Source organism: Alligator mississippiensis, chromosome 10 (genome assembly GCF_030867095.1).
Source record: "Alligator mississippiensis isolate rAllMis1 chromosome 10, rAllMis1, whole genome shotgun sequence".
NCBI lineage: Eukaryota > Metazoa > Chordata > Crocodylia > Alligatoridae > Alligator > Alligator mississippiensis.
This window is the reverse complement of record NC_081833.1, coordinates 18486183-18504871: the sequence shown is the minus strand read 5'-3', so window position 1 is coordinate 18504871 and position 18689 is coordinate 18486183. Positions and strand designations below refer to the sequence as shown.

At 46.7% G+C, this 18689-nt stretch overlaps 1 protein-coding gene across 2 annotated transcripts in view; it reads right to left on the bottom strand.

Moving 5' to 3' along the window:
• Positions 1 to 1744: 1744 nt before the first annotated feature.
• The window catches only part of LOC106738448 (solute carrier family 2, facilitated glucose transporter member 9), a 28087-nt gene continuing 11142 nt past the window's right edge, over positions 1745 to 18689 (bottom strand). For both annotated transcript variants that reach the window (XM_059713504.1, XM_059713505.1), the window contains 6 exons: positions 13388 to 13575; positions 7517 to 7627; positions 5479 to 5580; positions 4376 to 4451; positions 3589 to 3716; positions 1745 to 3238 (listed from right to left, as the gene is read on the bottom strand). In XM_059713504.1, the coding sequence (XP_059569487.1) occupies positions 3032 to 3238; positions 3589 to 3716; positions 4376 to 4451; positions 5479 to 5580; positions 7517 to 7627; positions 13388 to 13575 (812 nt within the window). In that variant the 3' untranslated portion in view covers positions 1745 to 3031. The remainder of the gene's footprint in view (positions 3239 to 3588; positions 3717 to 4375; positions 4452 to 5478; positions 5581 to 7516; positions 7628 to 13387; positions 13576 to 18689) is intronic.

Sequence of the window (18689 nt, the reverse complement as noted above, 5' to 3'; positions counted from 1 at the left end):
ATACCTTGAGGTACCAGGCACAGCTTGTGAATGCTGAGAAGATGGGGCGGATGGAACATCCTGTAGGAGCACAGGAGGGACCTCCGTGTGGTCAGTGGTGGACCCAGAAGTGGACTAGAAGTACTTCCGGTCCAGTTCCAGGTCCGCCACCGAGCGTGTGGGGAACCATCCCCATGCCCCACCCCCTGAGCTCGGCAACTGACTGTGGGGAGACCCTGGGTGCTCCCCCAGACCCAGCATGCACCAGTCGCCGAGCTGGAGGTAGGAGGGGTGGGTCCCCCGTACGCTCTTCATTGAACCTGGAAGTGGACCAGAAATAGTTCTGGTCCACTTCTGGGTCTGCTGCTGAGTGTGTGGGGGACACCCCCCCCCGCGCTCCCATGGAACGCTCCATCTGCCCTACCATCTCAGTGTTCACAGGCTGTGCCTGGTACCTTGAGGTATGTAGAAAAAACATATAAAGCTGTGTCTATGGTTGAACCATCAAATCTCTCTGAATCAATTCAGAGAGATTACTGGGTCTTCTGAGTCAATTCAGATTTGGCTGCTGAATTGGGCTGAATCTCCTCCAAATCAAATCACCGACTGAAGCTTCACACAGCCCTACAATTTATCCCATCTTCCTGGTTGTTAATGAAGATATTTGTGGCGCCCACAGTTGGTGCTGTGAGTATGTTCCTGCCCTGCGGTCTGGGGCCTTGAACTCGCTTGCCACGACTTGATTGAAAATGTTAAGAAGGGTGTTCAGTGGTGTTCCTACCCCCTCGACCCAAAGGCAGTGTACTCACAGGTTCACCGTGGTGGTCCTCAGGGCTCCGCCTCCCTTACACCCTGTCCAATCACCAGCTGCATGGGTCTTCGTGCTCCCGCCCCAACTTGGGGCTATGGTACCTGTGTCGGCCAAAAAGGGGGTGCACCCCACAACTGTGGGTACTGTGTAGGCTCCGACAGTCAGCCTGGCCACCCTGACCCCTAATCCAACCCTGAGGCCAAAGATACTGGCTTCAGGGTCTGAGCAGATAGAGTTGGGCGATTCTTTTAGGGAGAATCACCTCCTTGAAGCCCTAATGCTCTGGGGCCAGGATTTGCCCATTCCTGGCCAGATGCCAGTTACTGCCCTCGCTTTTCTGCCACGGGGCAATGTCAACAGGACCACTCCTGCTGGTGCATCAGGTCTCGGCATGCCCGTTGTTCTCCTAGCTGGCTTCCCGCTTGCCTGACTTCTGGCAGGGTTTTTAAATCCCCTGTGGCGGTGGCCCTAGCTGACATCATCAACTGGCGGCTGCCCAGCTTGATTGACAGCTGCTTTAAGAGCTGGTGAAATGCCAGCTCGCACGGCTCCTTCTGTGCCCCAGCCATTTTCAGAGGTAAGTTCTCTGTGGTGTAGGCATCCGTGTTTCCTTCTTCAGAAGTGTCAGGGTCTGTCTCTGGCGCTTCTGACCCCTGCAGATATCTCCTGCCACCACAATATTGAATGAAACCAACCTCAGGACCAACCCCTGGGGCACTCCACTTGAGATCGGCTTCCAACTAGACCTCAAGCTGTTGATCACTACTCACTGAGCCTTATGGTCCATTCAGCTTTCTGTCCACCTTACAGTCCATTCATCTAGCCCGTATTTCTTCACCTTGATTGCAAGAATGGCGTGGAAGACTATAAAAAGCCTTGCTAAAGTCAAGGTTTATAGTCATTTGAATGGAACAATCACCTTTTTGAGCATAGAAGAAGACTTGACCAGTGCTCCTGATTTCAGTTCTGATTTTTTGTTCATTAATATTCCACAGGGCATCTTTGCACTTGCTGATGAAGATCCTGCGGGGGAGGCAGTTCTAGTAACTTCTAATAAGTAACTGAGATCAGGGATGTGACTCAGCACAAAGTTGGTTAGGTATTGCTACACCATGCCATTTTCATTACATTTCTGAGAACTTTGGGGATTCAACTAATATGTTTTTCATAGAGTAGGGCTGGCCAGAAAATGAAATTTTGTTTTACAAAGAAAAAAGCCAAGGTTTCAAAATCCTAATTCTGCTTTAATGTTCAATAAAGGCCACACTTTTTTTGAAAAATTTAATGGAAAACATATCCTAGGATGGTCAGGACAAGGTACGGTTATATTATTTGCCTGAGCTGTGTGAGAACCAGGTTTGTGTCCATGCTTTGCCTCATTCAGGCTTTCCATATCTCAGATGACTTCTATACCTGGCCCCTCAGGCCTTTTGAACTTTTAATTATTTATACAAAGTGGAGTATCTCTAAATTGAGAAAGAGAGACTTACTTTTAGATGCAGAGAGTAAAGCAGTCCCCTGGGAGGTGACTGATTCAGGTTCCACTCTGTGCAGAAATCCCACCTGGATGAATTGCATTTATGACAGACTTTTCATAAAAATGTTCTAATCAACTAGTTATCATCAGCTGGACAGGGTTTACAATCATTGGATTAAGTTTTAAATAGTTGTGTTCAGCTCCAGCCAAGGTGGTTTGCAAACCTAAGTTTGTTCACAGTGGCTTACAAACTAGAAATACAAACCTAAGTGATAATCTAGTAGTTTTAACATAACATTGCTCCAGTTTTGGTATGGTTTAGGAGGTTATCCATTTTGGATTTGTGTCCACTGCTAATGTAGACATAAAGCAAAATGACTGAGACTAACTACTTTAGGTAATCAACTTACTGATTATTTAAAATATGTGGTTATATACATATTGCATTCAAAATTGTCCTACTTGTCCTTAGGATGGGATTACATGGGCAGAGTTAAAGTTTGAATGACTTTAAAAGTATGTATATATCAGTTTGGCTTTTGTAAAGTAGAACCTTAAATTGAAATGTATGTGGCTGGGCAACTGTGGTGCCGATGAGATACTGACAAGGAATTTTGTATTACTGAATACCAGGGGATGATCTCCTATGAAGACCATTTGCATAAAATGAATATGGAGTACAGCAGTAAAATTCATTAAAGCTGACACTTCATAGATTTGTAGACATCTGAATGTGACATCACGTCCTGTCCCTTCTGTCCACATCAGACGTTAGCGCAAGCAGTAAACTCCTCTGGAGGATTGTTTTCAGTGACCTGGGCGCACGCCTTTCCAAAATTTAAATGATGAAATTCAGCTTTGATTTCCATTATTGATTTGTTCTTTGTTTCTGGGAGAAACCGGTAGATGGAAATCCATGAGACAGAAATGAATCCCATAAAAACAAGGAAACAGAAGGTACCCAGGTTCTTCTAAAAAAGCAAAGCAAAAGACAATATAAGCAAATTCTTTTCCTGCTTTAATCTCTGGTGTTTTAGCTTGGGACTTTTAAAAGAAGACATTTTAATTTGAAATACTGATCTATAGAACAAGATAAGGCACTGGGTGAATAGAGCAAGCTTACATATTCAGCTCAGGTCCAAGTGCCCTGTATCTGCGAAAAGGCACGTCTGGCTGTGGCCAGAAGCAAAGGTGTTATGGTTGTTCCAGAATCAAACCTCCTAGCCTGCTGGTATGTTACAGTGCCATTTCTCTGGCACAGAAATACCCTTCATGTTTTAATCAACCCCCCACAAAGTGAGCTCCATTTAGAGTCTCTTACCACTACATATGGGAAAACCATCCCAATTAAGCAGAGTCCTGCCCAGTGGAGAGACATGCAGATCATTAATGCAGGTAATCTGGATGACTGGGTGAAGAGTTCAGATATAACTGGGAATGTAACTCCAGCTGAAAAATAAAAGGTTCTCAGGATACTACTTAATAATTAAATGCCTTTTAATTTCCAACCTATTTTGAATCAAGTGCAGTAACCATATTATGAACAGCAGATCAAATTCAGATTTCATACCATGTTTACAGTGGGGTAATTCTAAATTGGTGGCATTCCTCCTGGTTTACAGTGGACTTTTTTGTTCAAACCAGCTTTTTTTTGTTCAAAGTTGCCTAGCATAACAGAAAGAAAGAAGCTCATTTTTGTGCATCTTACTGCAGTAAATAAAAGACTTTTTTTAAAGAGCCTTTTATATGTCATGTCTGATTTTCACTGAGATTGCATGCTGTGGCATAAAAGCGTATAGATTGTGGAATTAGTTTCCAAGAAATTCTCTCATTGAAAGGATTTCCTTATGCTATACATAATAGTTAGATTATGTGTTGTTCAAACCCACAACTCTGCAGAGCTATCAGGAGAAGTGACTATATGCAGAATAAAGCTGTACTAAATTTTAAATTCATATTATATCAAACTTATTTTTCCCCAGTTATCAATATAGTTCCTCCACCTTAGTTTATTTAGATGCCCTGCATTCCCTTTCTAACGCCACTTCTTCCCTGAGGATGTGTTCACATAAATTGTTTTCCTTCTCTCCTTAAATTTATGAACAAACCTGGTCCATTTCCGAAGATGATAATGAATAAGAAGATCAGAATGACGCTGCAGTAGGGCATCCAGAAGAACTGATGCTAAAAGGAAAGAAAAGGGTGTGAACAGGTGCTAATTTCTAGCACTGGAGATTTCTGGGAAATTTCCAGTGCTAGAAATCTTTTTGGGAGCCATCCCTTCTCTGCTGCTCTCCAGGCTTTCCCAGACACCAGTGAAGTGGGGCAATCCTAGTATGGGGAAGGCATGTGGAATAGTGCCTGCTTCACTTCTCCTGTTCTCCAGAGGGGGAGGAGTGGAGTGGAGAGGAAAGACACCCCATCTTTCCTGAGGCTGGGGTGACCCCAATCTGGGGGACATGTAGGGAGCAGTGGCTGCCCTTCCCTTCCCTTCCCTTCCCTTCCCTTCCTGGTCTCGATTCCCCAAGCTGCACTCTCTGTGCATTCCCCAAGCTGGGGTGTCCTCATTCTGGGGAACACGCATGGAGCATTCCTCAGCTGTCCAACTCCTCCTGGTCCTGGGAGGAGTTGAGCTGCTGGTGCTCTCTGAGTTTTCTCCAGATTGGGGTGACCCCAGTCGTCGAAAGGTGCAGGGAGCATTTTACTGCTTCATGACTCTTAGTTTCAGAGAAGTGTAGTAGTGGGGAAGTGTACAGGTGTGAGAAGCATTCCTGTGTGCGAATCTCTCATGCAGGCAAGGCAAGATCTTCCTCACTGAACAAGCAAGATTATACTCCAAAATCAGGCATGCTTCCCATTGGAGAAGTTGAACAGATACTTGTATGCACATAGCTTCTACCAGGAAAGTGGCATATCTTCTGGTCGAAACCAAATGCCTGTACATGGTTAAGGAAAGCACAGACAGCATCTCTTAATATATTAAAAGAGGTTAGTGTACTTGTTTCTTTCCATCATGATTTGAATAATCTTAAAGACTCTAGGTCTGAACAAACTTCCTTCTGCTGTTGGGAGAAATTCCTCAAGATTCATCAGAGATGGAACAGTTTAAAAATAACCAAACTGGTTGTATAATGAGCGCTTTTTCATAAAGACAAGAGCTCTAGCTGGAGAGATCATTGACAAAAGACACAGAAAATATGTGTTTCTTTACCTGCAGAGTGAGAGTTGTTGTGAGGAGTGCCAAGACCAAAATCATCAGTCCATATCCACACAACAGGAACATTCTTCTTCCAGACTGCTCAATGATGAAAGCCTGAAGAACACAAAATGCAAAAGTGATAGTCAAGCACCAGGATCATATCATAGGTTTGTAAACCACCTTGGCTGGAGCTGAACACAACTGTTTATTTAAAACATAATCCAATGATTGTAAACCCTGTCCAGCTGATGATAACTAGTTGATTAGAACATTTTTTATGAAAAGCCTGTCATAAATGCAATTCATTCAGGTGGGATTTCTGCACAGAGTGAAACCTGGATCAGTCACCTCCCAGGGGACTGCTTTACTCTCTGCACCTAAACTAAACCCCTCTTTCTCAATCATATTTGGTATTTTTCTGTACAATAATCTCTTTGAATTGCATGATCATATAATCAGATGAAGATTTCATGGGCTTTTATTGCCTTTAGTCATTTAAATTTTTGTTAGGGATATTGATGAAAGCTTTCGCATCTTTTTCCATACTGTATGTTGGACTTCATGCACAGCAATTGCTTGTATGAAAAACTGAAAAAGTTTGGAAATGTCTCTGTTAAGGGATGCCAATTTCAGCTAGACAAATTCAAACCCAACATTAAGTCAGATTTTTAAGAGTGAAGGTAATTAACTATAGTAATTTATAGAGGGTTGCAATGAATTATTCACTACTGGGCATTTTAAAATCAAGATTGGGTTCCCTCTCCCATAAAATGTTCTGTAGTTCAAATAAGAATTGCTTTGGGAAACCTTATGGCATGTCTTATGCCAAGGTCATAAGGGTCCCTTTTGTCTTTATAATTGGTGACTGTATGGAGAAGAGTGATAGAAGTCCTGTTGTGCAGCAGCTTTCTTGTGCTCAACATGTCTCTTTTCTATCTTTCATGAATTCCAGTCTCTTCAAGAATGGAACTGACAGCTGTTGTGCTTCCCAAATGAAGGGAGATGTCAGTTTTGTGGATTAGATATGATGAGACTATTCTGTGCTTACTGCTGCATGGATTTCTCCCTATCACATCTATAAAGGCAAATTCCATTGAGTGATCTTTTTCTCTCTCTTTCGGTACTTTTTTGTAAGACTAATGGGATGATTTAAGTATGTAAAGGAGGAGCTCCTGAGGTTAGGAGGAGTCAAGAGCTCTAGCTCTTTCCCATCTCAATTGTTTTTGATCGAGGGCCTAAATCAACATTTTGCTTAGCATGTAGTGAATAGCTAGAGTTCTTCTGCTTGCCAAGGTTTCTGGGCTTCTTGCCTGTAGGTGTTGCAATAAATTTGGTTATTGCTAGGTGAGCTGCAGCTTCTTTTAAAAACCTCATTGCCAGAGTTGTGCTTAATTAAAATGTCCCACCACTATAGGTCCTTCAGTAGGAGAAAGGTGGGAGCTCTGGTATAAGCAAGGCACTGCTGTGTCTGTTTGTGTTGTCACTCAACTTGCTTTGAGGCAGCTGAGATCACTTGGTGATACAAATGCTAATATCTTTTTTACAGTTGACTACCCAACAAAGTCAAAACAGACGAGGAGTCTGCTACTTCACATTGGGTGTGTCTACACGTGATGTGATGTTTATTTAGCACTTGACTAATTCACTGAGTAGTAAACATCTCTGCCGCTACAGATGCACCTCTATTAGGGTGTATGAAACTAATAAACTCCACAGTAGGTTAGGACTTCAAATGCTTGTAAAACTTGCTGTGGAGTTTTTTAATGTGCAGGAGCAGATGTGTAAATGCTTCCCTAGCATTCTTGTGCCTCATCCAACCTCTCAGCAGCATGTGGAGCCCCATCAGAGCAGCTCTGAGCTGGCAGGTTGACCTGGGTCCCCTGCTACACATGAATAAACTCTGAAGCAGTAAGTTCTGGAGTTTGTTCATGCACATTAATTTCATGTGTAAACACACCCAAAATTGAGTGCTTTTACAGCATAGACCTGTCTACCACCCTGGTTGTGGACATTCTACAGATCACCCAATTCTTGATCCAGTGCAACTTACACACAATATGGAGGAGAAGAACTCACAGGTCCCAAGTCCCAGAGATATGTAGGGGATGTGTTCTTGATCAAACCCAGCTGTATGGAACACCTCAAAGGAGTAGAAGTAGATCTGGAAAATGTAATAGAAGAACGTTTCAGAAAATGTGAACTTCTGCAAGATGAGTTATGGATTGGATGCCAAAGAGTTGATTGTTTTATCTAGTCATGCCAAAACTCAAGATGACAATGGGAAAAGATTCTGAACCTAAATCTAGTACATGTTCAGCCGTCATTGTGAGCTCCCACTAAATTTTGCCTGTGTTTCAGAGACATACCACCAGGAGTAAAGAACTTAAGAGACAAAACTTCTTCCCCATATTCACACACAACTCTCACTGATTTTTGAGGAAGTTATGAATAAGTAAAACAACTGGATTGGGTCCCAGATATTCAGCTGCAGAAGTGTACTATAATACCCTTGCTAAATGTTATAGGTACAAGGCTGGCTGTTTTGAGAAACACTATGAGCTAGGTCCTCTATGTAAATTGTTGAAGCTTCATTGGAATTGATTAACATGAATTGATTTACAATAGCAGAAGATCTTGTTCAATTTCTCCGGCTTCAGATGGAAAAAAAACCCTTATGTTGTTAACAATATCAAAAATATGGCTATAGCCATTTAGGGCTGGATGTATTTCAGATAGCTTTGGATGTTCTTGCTACTTCTCCTGCAGGGAAGGAATGCTAGCGCATTGTGGAAATGATGGAATTCACAGGGAGAGGCTCTGAGGGAATATTGTATTTAAATGCAGAGTCTGTAGTGGTCTCAGGGTGCATCCAGATGAGCGTGGTCATACAGTATGTGGCACCACAAACATGTTTGCAGTGCCACATACCACACAGTCTCGTTTTCTTTGCACTGCAAGGCCACGCTGCCTGTGTGTGTGCTGCTTCATTTTTTTCTGCAGGTTTTTTTTTGACCCCTGGATATCCAGGGGTCAAAAAACCATGGAAAAATGAACCCAGAGTAATGCACGCTCAGGCAGCAGGCTCTGCTGAAAAGTGGAGCCGGGCCACCCAGAGCCATGCTGTGGCTGCTGGCCAGGCTTTGCGTGGCAGAATTACTGCAACTGCAGGCCTGGGAAGGCCCCCACAGGACCCCAGGTAAGGCTGCTGGCCCCAGCCCCCCTACCCCATCTGGGGCAACTTGCCATGTGTGAAAGCACGTGTAGCATGGGCATTCCCTGGGGACAAGTAGCGATGGTGCAAGGTGCACTGTTGCTGCTTGTCCCTGGGGAACCAAATGTCCGCACATATCTGGACGTGCCCAAAAAGATTATGTAGAAACACTGAAATCCTATACTGGATCAGCTAAGTGGCCTAGTTAGTCTGATATCCTTTCCCTGAGAGTGACCAATAACAGATTTTTCAGGAGAAGGTGTGTGTGACAGTGAACCTTTGGTGCCCGCCACTTCAAGGGCTGAAGCAGGCAGCTGACTGGTGCCTGATGAAGGCGGCCATTTACAAACAAAGGTCAGCCAGGCAGAGACAGCAGTTAGCCGCTTGCAGTCAAGGGAGCAGCACCATCTGGCTTCCTTGCGGCGTGGAACATCCTGGCGGTAAAGGCAGGAGCTATGGGGATGGTTTGGAGGCTCCTGGTCCTGAACATGACCAAAAGCTGTGCCCTGCCGGGGAAGGGAGACCCGGTGGCACTGCTGGTGGTGCGGCAGCCCCACTCAAATACCAGGACTGCCCACCTCCCTGCTGAAAGGCAGGTCGGGGTGCCTTAACAACCTCAGCCCCCACAACACTGTGGGTAAGGGGGCCAGGCATGGCTGTGGCCACCTGAGCCCCAGGGCATATAATACCCCAGGAAAGGAGTGGGGCCAGGCTTGGCTGCGGCCACCTGAACCCGCAGGGGTGAAAGAGGCCCCAGGGAGGGGATAGTTGTGTAGGCCCAGAGAGGGGGCAGTCATGGAGCCCTAGAGAGAGGGAGTAGTGGAGGCCCTGACAGGGGTAGAGTAGGACTGAGGGTTGGTCTGAAAGGCAGCCTCACAGGGTATGCTGAGTAGGGCTGTGGGACAGCCAGAAGGGCAGCACATGGGCCAACCCCATAAAATCAAGTTTCTGTGTGTGAGAAGCCCGGTGAGGGGCTAGGGTGGAGCTGGCCCTCCATTCGGTGAACTGGCTGGCCACTACCCAGGTGCGGGTCGTGGGAGTGGCTCAAGAGACTGCGTGTCACCAGCTGAGGTGTGACTCGGATACGCCTGATGGCTTATGGGGCCGCTCAAGGAAGCAGGGCAGAGTGAAAGAGGCATAGTATCGTGCGGTGAGCAAGAGACCCTGTGAGAGAGGGTGGAGTGCAAGAGGCCCCAGCGAGAGGGGGTTGGGATGAGTGTGAGTGAATGAGACCTGACGAAGGACTAAGTTGGCCTGGCTTTAGGCCGGGAGCATAGTGGCATACTGGATGCCATCTGCAAGGCATGGGCCACGGTGTAGGAACAGTATGGAGCCATGGATAATGCCCGCTGGCATCAGGGCATAAAATAGGCAGCCTCCCGCATTTACCACCAGTTCATTGTTACAACAAAGATGTGGCAGGTGAGACTGAGCGGACTGCCCCATAGGCAGGTGGGCGGGCTGACTTGAGACTTGGCTCCGAGCTTGCCCCCTGTCACAGCGTGAGACACTAATTTGACACGTACAGCATAAACTGTCCAGAGTAATTTTTTTTCTAAATCGCTTGTCTTAAGACTTTCTACGCTTCCCAGGCCTGCTCTTTTAAATTAAAAAGTCTTGCATCCACACTGCCTGATTCTTGTGAATTATCTAACCAGTTGTAGCCAACTGCATAGTTTGCTTTCAGAGTGGATTAAGTTTATTTGAGGATGAGGTAGTGTGGAGTAAGGTATAGCGACTGCATCTGTATCTCATACTAACTTGGCAGTCTCCTCCCTCTGTAGTCCCACAGTGTATTGCTTCATGCAAGGTCTAATATATCTGTTTACCTGTGTTATCTCCATTTCTTTGCAGTCATGTTTACCTGATGTCACCTCCTGGGTATAGCCAGGAGAGCCCTGTTTGTGATTACACATTTCTGGAGTTGCATGTCCTTTCTTCTTTAATGTTGGTATTAGGAGCTTTATAGAAGCTATGCTTCATGCATCTGTGTGAAGCTATGCAGAGGTCATGACTTCTTATTGTCTACTTTCCTAACCGCCATTGAAATGTGCATATATAAGCATACCACAAAGCAAGTGATTATGAGGGGAAATGATCCAACTCAACACTGCAAAAGTTTGAAACAGGACTGGAGGCAGTGTCCAGGTGACTACCTTACTCTGAAAAAAAATCTTTTTTTTTCTAGGAGGTCCACCTTTGAACCCTAGTATGTTGCTGGGTGCCAACAAAGAGAGTATGATCTTAGAGATCAACCAGGACTTGGAGAAGGAGAGTTTCCCCAAAAGCCAGGATCTTGGCAAACTCCAGACTCTTGAGGCAATGTCATCTTATTTTTTTACTTTCCAAAAGCATGTTGTATTGTTGTCCCCTAGTCCTCAAAGTATAGCTGAATAAGCCCATTCGCTTATGAAATAAAAGGTTTCATAACTCAGGGAGGTGGAGAGTAACCTGACTTGTACAGAGTAAAAGTAAAATTTAATAGCAGGCGTCAACCACCTGAAGGGTACTTCCATAGGGGATGAAACTAGACTGTTCTCAGTGGTGACAGATGACAGAACAAGGAGCAATGGTCTCTAGTTGCAGAAAAGAAAGTTTAGGTTAGATATTAGGAAGAACTTTCTCACTCGGAGGGTAGTAAAACGCTGGAACATGTTACCCAGAGAGGCTGTGGACTCTCCATCCTTGGAGGTTTTTAAGACCTGGCTAGACAAAACCTTGGCTGGGATGATCTAATAGGGGATGGTCCTGCTTAGAGCAGAAGGTTGGACTGGATGACCTCCTGAGGTCCCTTCCAATCCTAGTTTTCTATGATTATATAATTTTATGAAAATGAGAAATAGCAACAGTCTACCATGAATAAAGAAAACACATGAGTTCTAAAAGATTTGAGCATGATGGGCTCTTTCAAACCAGTCCATATTAATATTGGTGACCTACCATGGCAATCAGCCAGGCTTTGGAATACCATGGAGAAATACTTCTTTCTGTTTATGGACAATAAAGCCTGGATTGGACATTTAGGACTGTGCACATAGATCCCATCAGTGACCTCAGTACAATTTAGTAACTCTCCAATAGTGCAAATCCATCAGTAACTTCCTGCACATTGCCCAGGTTTATGACTTGTGGTATCTGCTCTTTCAGGGCAATGCATGTCTCCATTACAGTAAATTCAACTGTTGCTCTGCCAAAAACAAATTGGTTAACTGTGGACTGGGACAATTGACAGTGGTGAGCTTCCAGCTGGCTGTAACCATGTACTTAGATGCAGGAGTGTTCTTTTGTTGGTACACTGCTGGTGCAGCCCTGGGCAATTACTGCATACATCTCTTAGAAAGGGGTATTTATCATTCTGAGATTCTGCTGCCACTGCTGGTGCCATCCCCCGAAGATCCCATTGCTATCATTTTCCACCAGTTGGTGCTAATTTCTTGATCACAGGAGCACCACTAGACCAAGTGAAACTTTTCCAGAGCAAGTGTATCTGCAAACAGCTGCTCCATTTCTACCTCCTCTCACCAAATTAGTATAGCACTGCAGCACCTGTTTCCAAAGTCAAAGCTTGTTGGATGTGTGATCATATCGTATAGAGCAGCGTTTTTCAACCTTTTTTGCCCCATGGTACACTTACCTAAATAAAAGAGCACCATGGCACACCGGACACGGAGCAAGGCGGGGATGGGGTAGGGGCTGGATGGCATTTTGGTCTGGAGCCACACTCCCTGTCTGTGTCCGCAGCAGCAGCAGGTGGGGGGCGTGGTTACAGCCCAAAATGCTGCGGCACATGTGGACGTGCCTGAAGGCACGCTGATTGGGAAACGCTGATATAGAGGTTGCTGGACATGTCTTTAAATACTGGCAGGATTATGGCATGTGGAATTTCTGTGGTTTGTAGTGGGTGTTCCAGAGTGTAATGACAGAAGTGTCGCACAATGCAGAGAGCCCAGCAGCGGTATAGCTCTGGGGGTACCTGCTCAGATTAGCAAGTGCTTATTTAGACAGGTCAGTGCTGTATGTATACATTGATTCAGAGTGAAATTGGTAAAAGCCAGATGCATGGACACAATTATTTTAGAATAGGCGTTCCACAGCACTTCTTGGACAAAAGCGTAATATGGAAAATGCTGCCTCTGTAAACAAATCCTTATTTGCTTGCCTTGTGTCTTGAAGCAGGATCATAAATTAAAAATGTATATACTGAATATAACTGTGGATAGTCTAGTATCTATGTACATGCCAACTACTTTTTTTTCAGTCCTCCTGAACTCTTTTGGACTAAATTATGTTTTATGATACTGAGTTGCAGATATCAATTACACATTGTTTCTAAAAATATCCTCTTTCAGTTTTAGAGTTTTCTTGCTTTTCAAATTTGTTTTATATTCTGACTGCCAAGCGTGTATCAATTCTGACGGCTATAATGGACTTCTGTCAGCTGGGTTAATGAGAAGTTTGGGTTGGGAGAGGGGCTGGGAGAAAAAGAAAAGCAGTAGTCTGTTTTCCATGCCCGCATGCTTGTCTTCTGCTTTGTGGATAAATCTGTTGCTGTTATGAGGGCTTTGGCTGCATTAACCTTTTCAAAGTTTTTAAGCAATGTGATATCCCCTAATTTTTATGTTGATTGCAATATGTTACATATTGATATTACAGCATGATGGCTCTAAGTGATGCTTTATGATGTAGTTTAGAATGAGAGGAATACTTAACTGCATTGATGCCACTGAGCTGTAATGTAACTCCCATGATGATCATTAGGTAAAATTGCCATCTCAAGGATCGGTCTTTCAAGAGTTCCAAGACAGTCATGAGTTTGGTATTTTTCATTGCAGCCTGCTCCTTCAGCATGCTGTCAATCTCTGCTTGACGATCCTCTTTGCCCCAGAGCTGCTTGGCAGCTGTAAAGGAAAAATGCACAAAAGTGAAACAACAAAATTAGCCCACTAATTCATGTGTTTATCAATCTGTTTTTGGCAGCCTTTTGGACCTTATAGACCCTCCTCTATTTCCAGGGGCTGTGGGTTTCTAGGACTATTTGACTTCTGTGGGAGGTAAAGAAAAGAAGAAGAAACACTGGCCTTTTTGGATTACAGATTGTACTCCTTGGTGGCCAGGGTGGAAGCCAAGCAGATACTGCTGTCTTCAGTAACTTTTATGACCTCTATTTGCAGTGGTTGTTATGAGAAGAAATAGCTAATGCTTTTAATACTCTCTTACTGGCCCAAATTAAGATGTGAATTGAAATAAATGTAAAGCGATCAAAGTTAATAAGAGCTTAAACTCAGCTTTATTAGATTTTCACCCTCTTTCACATATATAATCACATGAATTTTGAGTGTGGTTCAGTGAATCTAAGGGCACGTCCTCACATGCAAGCACGTGTGCTTGCAGCAGCTCAAAGAGAAGTGGTGCAAATTTGAGCCAGGGCTTTTTGCTTCAGCACAGGTGCTTAGGCATGTACTTAGTTGTGGAGCAAATTGTGCCACTTGGGGAAAAATAAGCTTGCCTGGCTCCTCCTGAACCTTCAGCCAGGGGGAGCTACAGCCCGGGGCCAGCATCTGTACTGTCCCCAGCAGTATAAAAAGCTGCCCTGTCCTGGCCCCAGCAGTATAAAAAGCCGCCCTGGCAAGCAGCTCAGGGCTACTAGCTCTCAAGAGATTCTGGGGCCCAGCCAGTTGGTACCTGGGGACACTACTCCTTGTGCCAGCTGGACTGCTGAAGCAACCCTGAGAGTGCCCTGTACCCTTTACCCACCGCAACAGTCTGGCAGTGGGGGCTGCTGCCTGGCTGTGACCTGCTGTGCACCTGCCAGACTCGGATGGGGACTGCAGAGCCAGTAGAGGCATCTGCCCCTCTGGGCCAGCTGCCAGTGGACTGTGGCTGCGGGGTTGGCCTTTGTGCAGCACTACTGCTATTTGTGCCTCCTGCCTGGCCATCTGGGCAGCTATCACCCGGAAGATGTTCTGGGTGTGGTTGCCTGCTTTGAACTGTCAAAGCATGTCCTCCTGGCCTCATTTGGCCTCCAGCCAGATGAGTCCAAGGTGCCAGCTCTGAGCAAGCAGGGTCCTGCCACTGGCCTCCCTAGCAGGAATTGTGGTGTTCCCTACTGGAAACGTGAAAAATCCCTGATTAAAAAAAATCCCAAAGTCACTCTCAAAAATTCCCCCAAATCCATGTTCCTCCACAAGTAAAACAAAAGACCACTATAAAAAGAGAGAGAGAGTGAGACAGAGACAGTGATCAGTTGGACAATGTTTTATTGATACATCTACAGTGTTAAATCAAGTCTCTTATTATAATAAATTACAGGTTTCATGAATTCATGAATACATATTTTGCTGCCCTCCCACGGGGCAATGTCCCCCACACAAGGGGTTGGCCCCCCACACAATGGCTATGGCCCCCCTACAGAAGGGGTTCAGCCCCTCAACAGATGGTTCAGCCCCCACACAAGGGCTACACCCCCCCCAACAGGGGGTTCATCCCCCACACAAGGGTTTGGCTCCCCAAAAGGGGTTTGGCTCCCCAAAAGGGGATTCATCCCCCACACAAAGGGCTCGGCCCCCCAACAGGAGGTTCATCCCCCACACAAGGGGTACAGCCCCCCAGTGGGGGCCAAATGGCCCCCACAGGGGCTACCACCCCCCCCTGCAAGGCCCACAAGCCCCACCCCAGCCCCCCAATTGCTGCCTCACCTGGCCCCATCCCCCACCAGCTGCTGCAGCCCCCCCGATGGCTGCCCCACCCCCAACTCCCCCAGACCCTGCGATGGGTGCCCCACCCAGCCCCACCCCCCAGCTTGCACCCACAGGCCTCAAAGGCTACTTCCACAACCGCAGGCACCATGACTTAAAAAAAACCCAGAAAAAGAACGGAAAAAAATGGGGAAAAAAAGCCTCTGCTTACCTTAGATGCAGGGGTGGGGGGCTCCAGGGCCTCCTGGCAGAGCCCCCCAGGCAGCACAGGACAGTGGAGGGCCTGGGCTGGGGCTGTTGGGGCTGTCAGCCTGCCCCGCACTGTGCAGGTGGGGCCCCAGTCAGCCATACAGCATTTGGAGCTGCCGGTAAGTGCTGGGGTGTTTTTAGTTTGTTTTTTTTAAACTAGGGGGTGGGGGGGCAGGGATCAGGGGGGCCTAGGGGGTTGGGGGAATGGGGCCAGCCAGGGCATGGATCAGGGGCCTTCAGGAGGCTGGCGGGGGGAGGGGCTGGCCCCAGCAGGGGTCAGGGGGCTGGCAGAGGGAGGGGCCAGCCTTGGCAGAAGTAAGGGGCTTTGGGGGGGCTGGTGGGGGGAGGGGCTGGCCCCAGTGGGGTTGGGGGCCTCCAGGGGGCTGGCAGGGGGAGGGACTGGCTCCAGCAGGGGTCGGGGTCCTCAGGGGGGCTGGTGGGGGGAGGGGCCGGCCCTGGCAGGGGGAGGGAGCCTCTGGGGGAGGGGTCAGCCATGTCAGTGGTTGGGGCCTGGGGGGGGCTGGCAGGAGTCGGGGGGCTGGGGAAGTGGGCGGGGTCAGCGGAGGTCCCCCCCACAGTCCCTTCTCCCCTCCTCCAGCCCCTGGACCCCTTACTCTCTGGCACCGGAGCCCTGGTGCTGAAAGTGGCCTGGCCAGCTGTGTGTTTCAGCACCAGGGCGAGGGGCCAACCATAGATTCATAGATGTTAGGGTCGGAAAGGACCTCAATAGATCATTGAGTCTGACCCCCTGCATAGGCAGGAAAGAGTGCTGGGTCTAGATGTCCCCAGCCAGATGCCCATCTAACCTCCTCTTGAAGACCTCCAGGGTAGGGGAGAGCACCACCTCCCTGGGAGCCCATTCCAGATTTTGGCCATTCTAACTGTGAAGAAGTTCCTCCTAATGTCCAGTCTAAATCTGCTCTCTGCTAGCTTATGGCCATTATTTCTTGTGACCCCCCATGGGCGCCTTGGTGAGTAGAGCCTCACCAATTCCCTTCTGCACCCCCATGATGAATTTATAGGCAGCCACAAGGTCGCCTCTCAACCTTCTCTTGCAGAGGCTGAAGATGTCCAGGTGCCCCAGTCTCTCCTTGTAGGGCTTGGCCTCCAAGCCCTTAACCATACAAGTGGCCCTTCTCTGAACCCTCTCCAGGTTATCCACATCCCTCTTGAAGTGCGGTGCCCAAAACTGCATGCAGTACTCCAACTGCAGTCTGACCAGCGCCTGATAGAGGGGAAGTATCACATCTTTGGTTCTGTTTGTCATGCATCTGCTGTTGCATGATAAAGTGCAGTTAGCTTTTCTGATGGCTTCATCATACTGACGACTCATATTCATCTTGGAGTCCACTAGGACTCCAAGATCCCTTTCTGCTTCCGTGCTACCAAGCAGGTCATTCCCTAGGCAGTAGGTGTGCTGGACATTTTTCCTCCCTAGGTGCAGCACTTTGCATTTCTCCTTGTTAAACTGAATTCTATTGTTTTTGGTAGCCAGAGTGTCAAATGGAGGCTGGGTCCTCCATAGAGCCTCAGGGAATGGTCAGGGACTATATCCTGTCCCGCTTTTTTTATACGTCACTTTTTTTAGACCCCTGGATATCCAGGGGTCACATTTTCTCCCCGTGCTGCATTTTTTCGTTCCCGCACATGCCTGTTGCCCCACCTCAAAGGGGTCTGAGGAGGGGCAAGAGGCACGTGCTGGGTCGTGTGGACGCGCCCTGAGAGTCTAAACGGTATAATCTAGTCAGCAGTGGCTGGAAGAGATGCAAGAAAAGAACCTAAGAGGAGGATGGATATTAGTAGATTTAAGTTAAGTTCAAAGCTACTCTGTACATAACCTCCTTGATGAGCATTTAATACAAGTTTAGATGCTCTTTGGGCCTGGACACACTATATATTTACACTAGTGTAAAGCATATTATTTTTGAAAATTGATGTAATGGACAGTGGGATCTGGAACTTAGGGCAGCTTGAATATCAGTGAGGGCTTATAATAGTCTGCTTGCCTATTGCATATAGCCATTTTAGGATAGCTGTGGACATATGACACTTATACCAGTGCATCTCACCCTGAGTTTCTCAGGGTAATTCTTTACTGCATTCCAGTAAGTTCATTGGTGCTGGCCTGTACGTCAGATATCTGTTTGGTGTTTACACTAGCATGAAGGCTGATTATACCAGTGCAAAGATATCAGACATCCAAGCCCATAAATTCATCTAGCAAAGAGGCCAAATTAAATAACTATGTGTAGGGCTAAGTACAGATAGTCAAAAAGCCTGAAGCTAAATCAATTCAGTCTTTGCAGCTTAGTTTAAACTGCACAGATTACATTGAAACAGAAGTGAACAGACATTTCCTTTTGATTCAGGTAATGCAGCCACATGCTTGCAGTGGCTCAGGCTGGAAGCCAGGGGTCACTAAAGCACAACTCTCTGGCTGTGTGTTCACTTCCTCTTCCTGCTGCTCAGAGGTTGGTGGGATTTGCATTCCAGAATTACAGCAGCAGGACTCTGCAGGGTTGCTCATCACTTCCTTTTTCTGCTTCCAGGTGCCCCTGGGATTTGTAGTCCACAGTTGCAGCCGGCAGTAAGTTTGAATGGGGAAAGGGGTGTTTAACTCCCCTCTCTGGCTCCAGACCCAGGCCAGGGTTTGCTGGGGAGGGGGGCAATCCCTCCCCTATAGACTGGCGTGCATCCCTAGCTGGGCTTGCCCCCCACCCCCTTGTCAGCCAGCCCTCACTGCTACAACTAGGGAGCAGAGGGGTGGGGCCAGCCTTCCTCTCTGGAGGAGACAGCACAGCCCAATGCAGGGCTGGAAAGTATACTGGGGGACTGTGATTTAACTTGAACCAGGATGATACTACATTTAATCAGGTTTATCTTAAACCAGTTTCAGCCATTTTGAAACTGGTTTATGTGCACTGAGCTCCTTTTCTGTTACAGAGTTAAACCAGCTTCTGATCAGTTAAACCAGTTTATATGTACCTTCTGTCCTTATCCAAGCAGAGTGAAACTTGCATTTAATTGGTTTTGAGTTTCACAGTGTGTAATGGTCTCAAAGGGGGAGC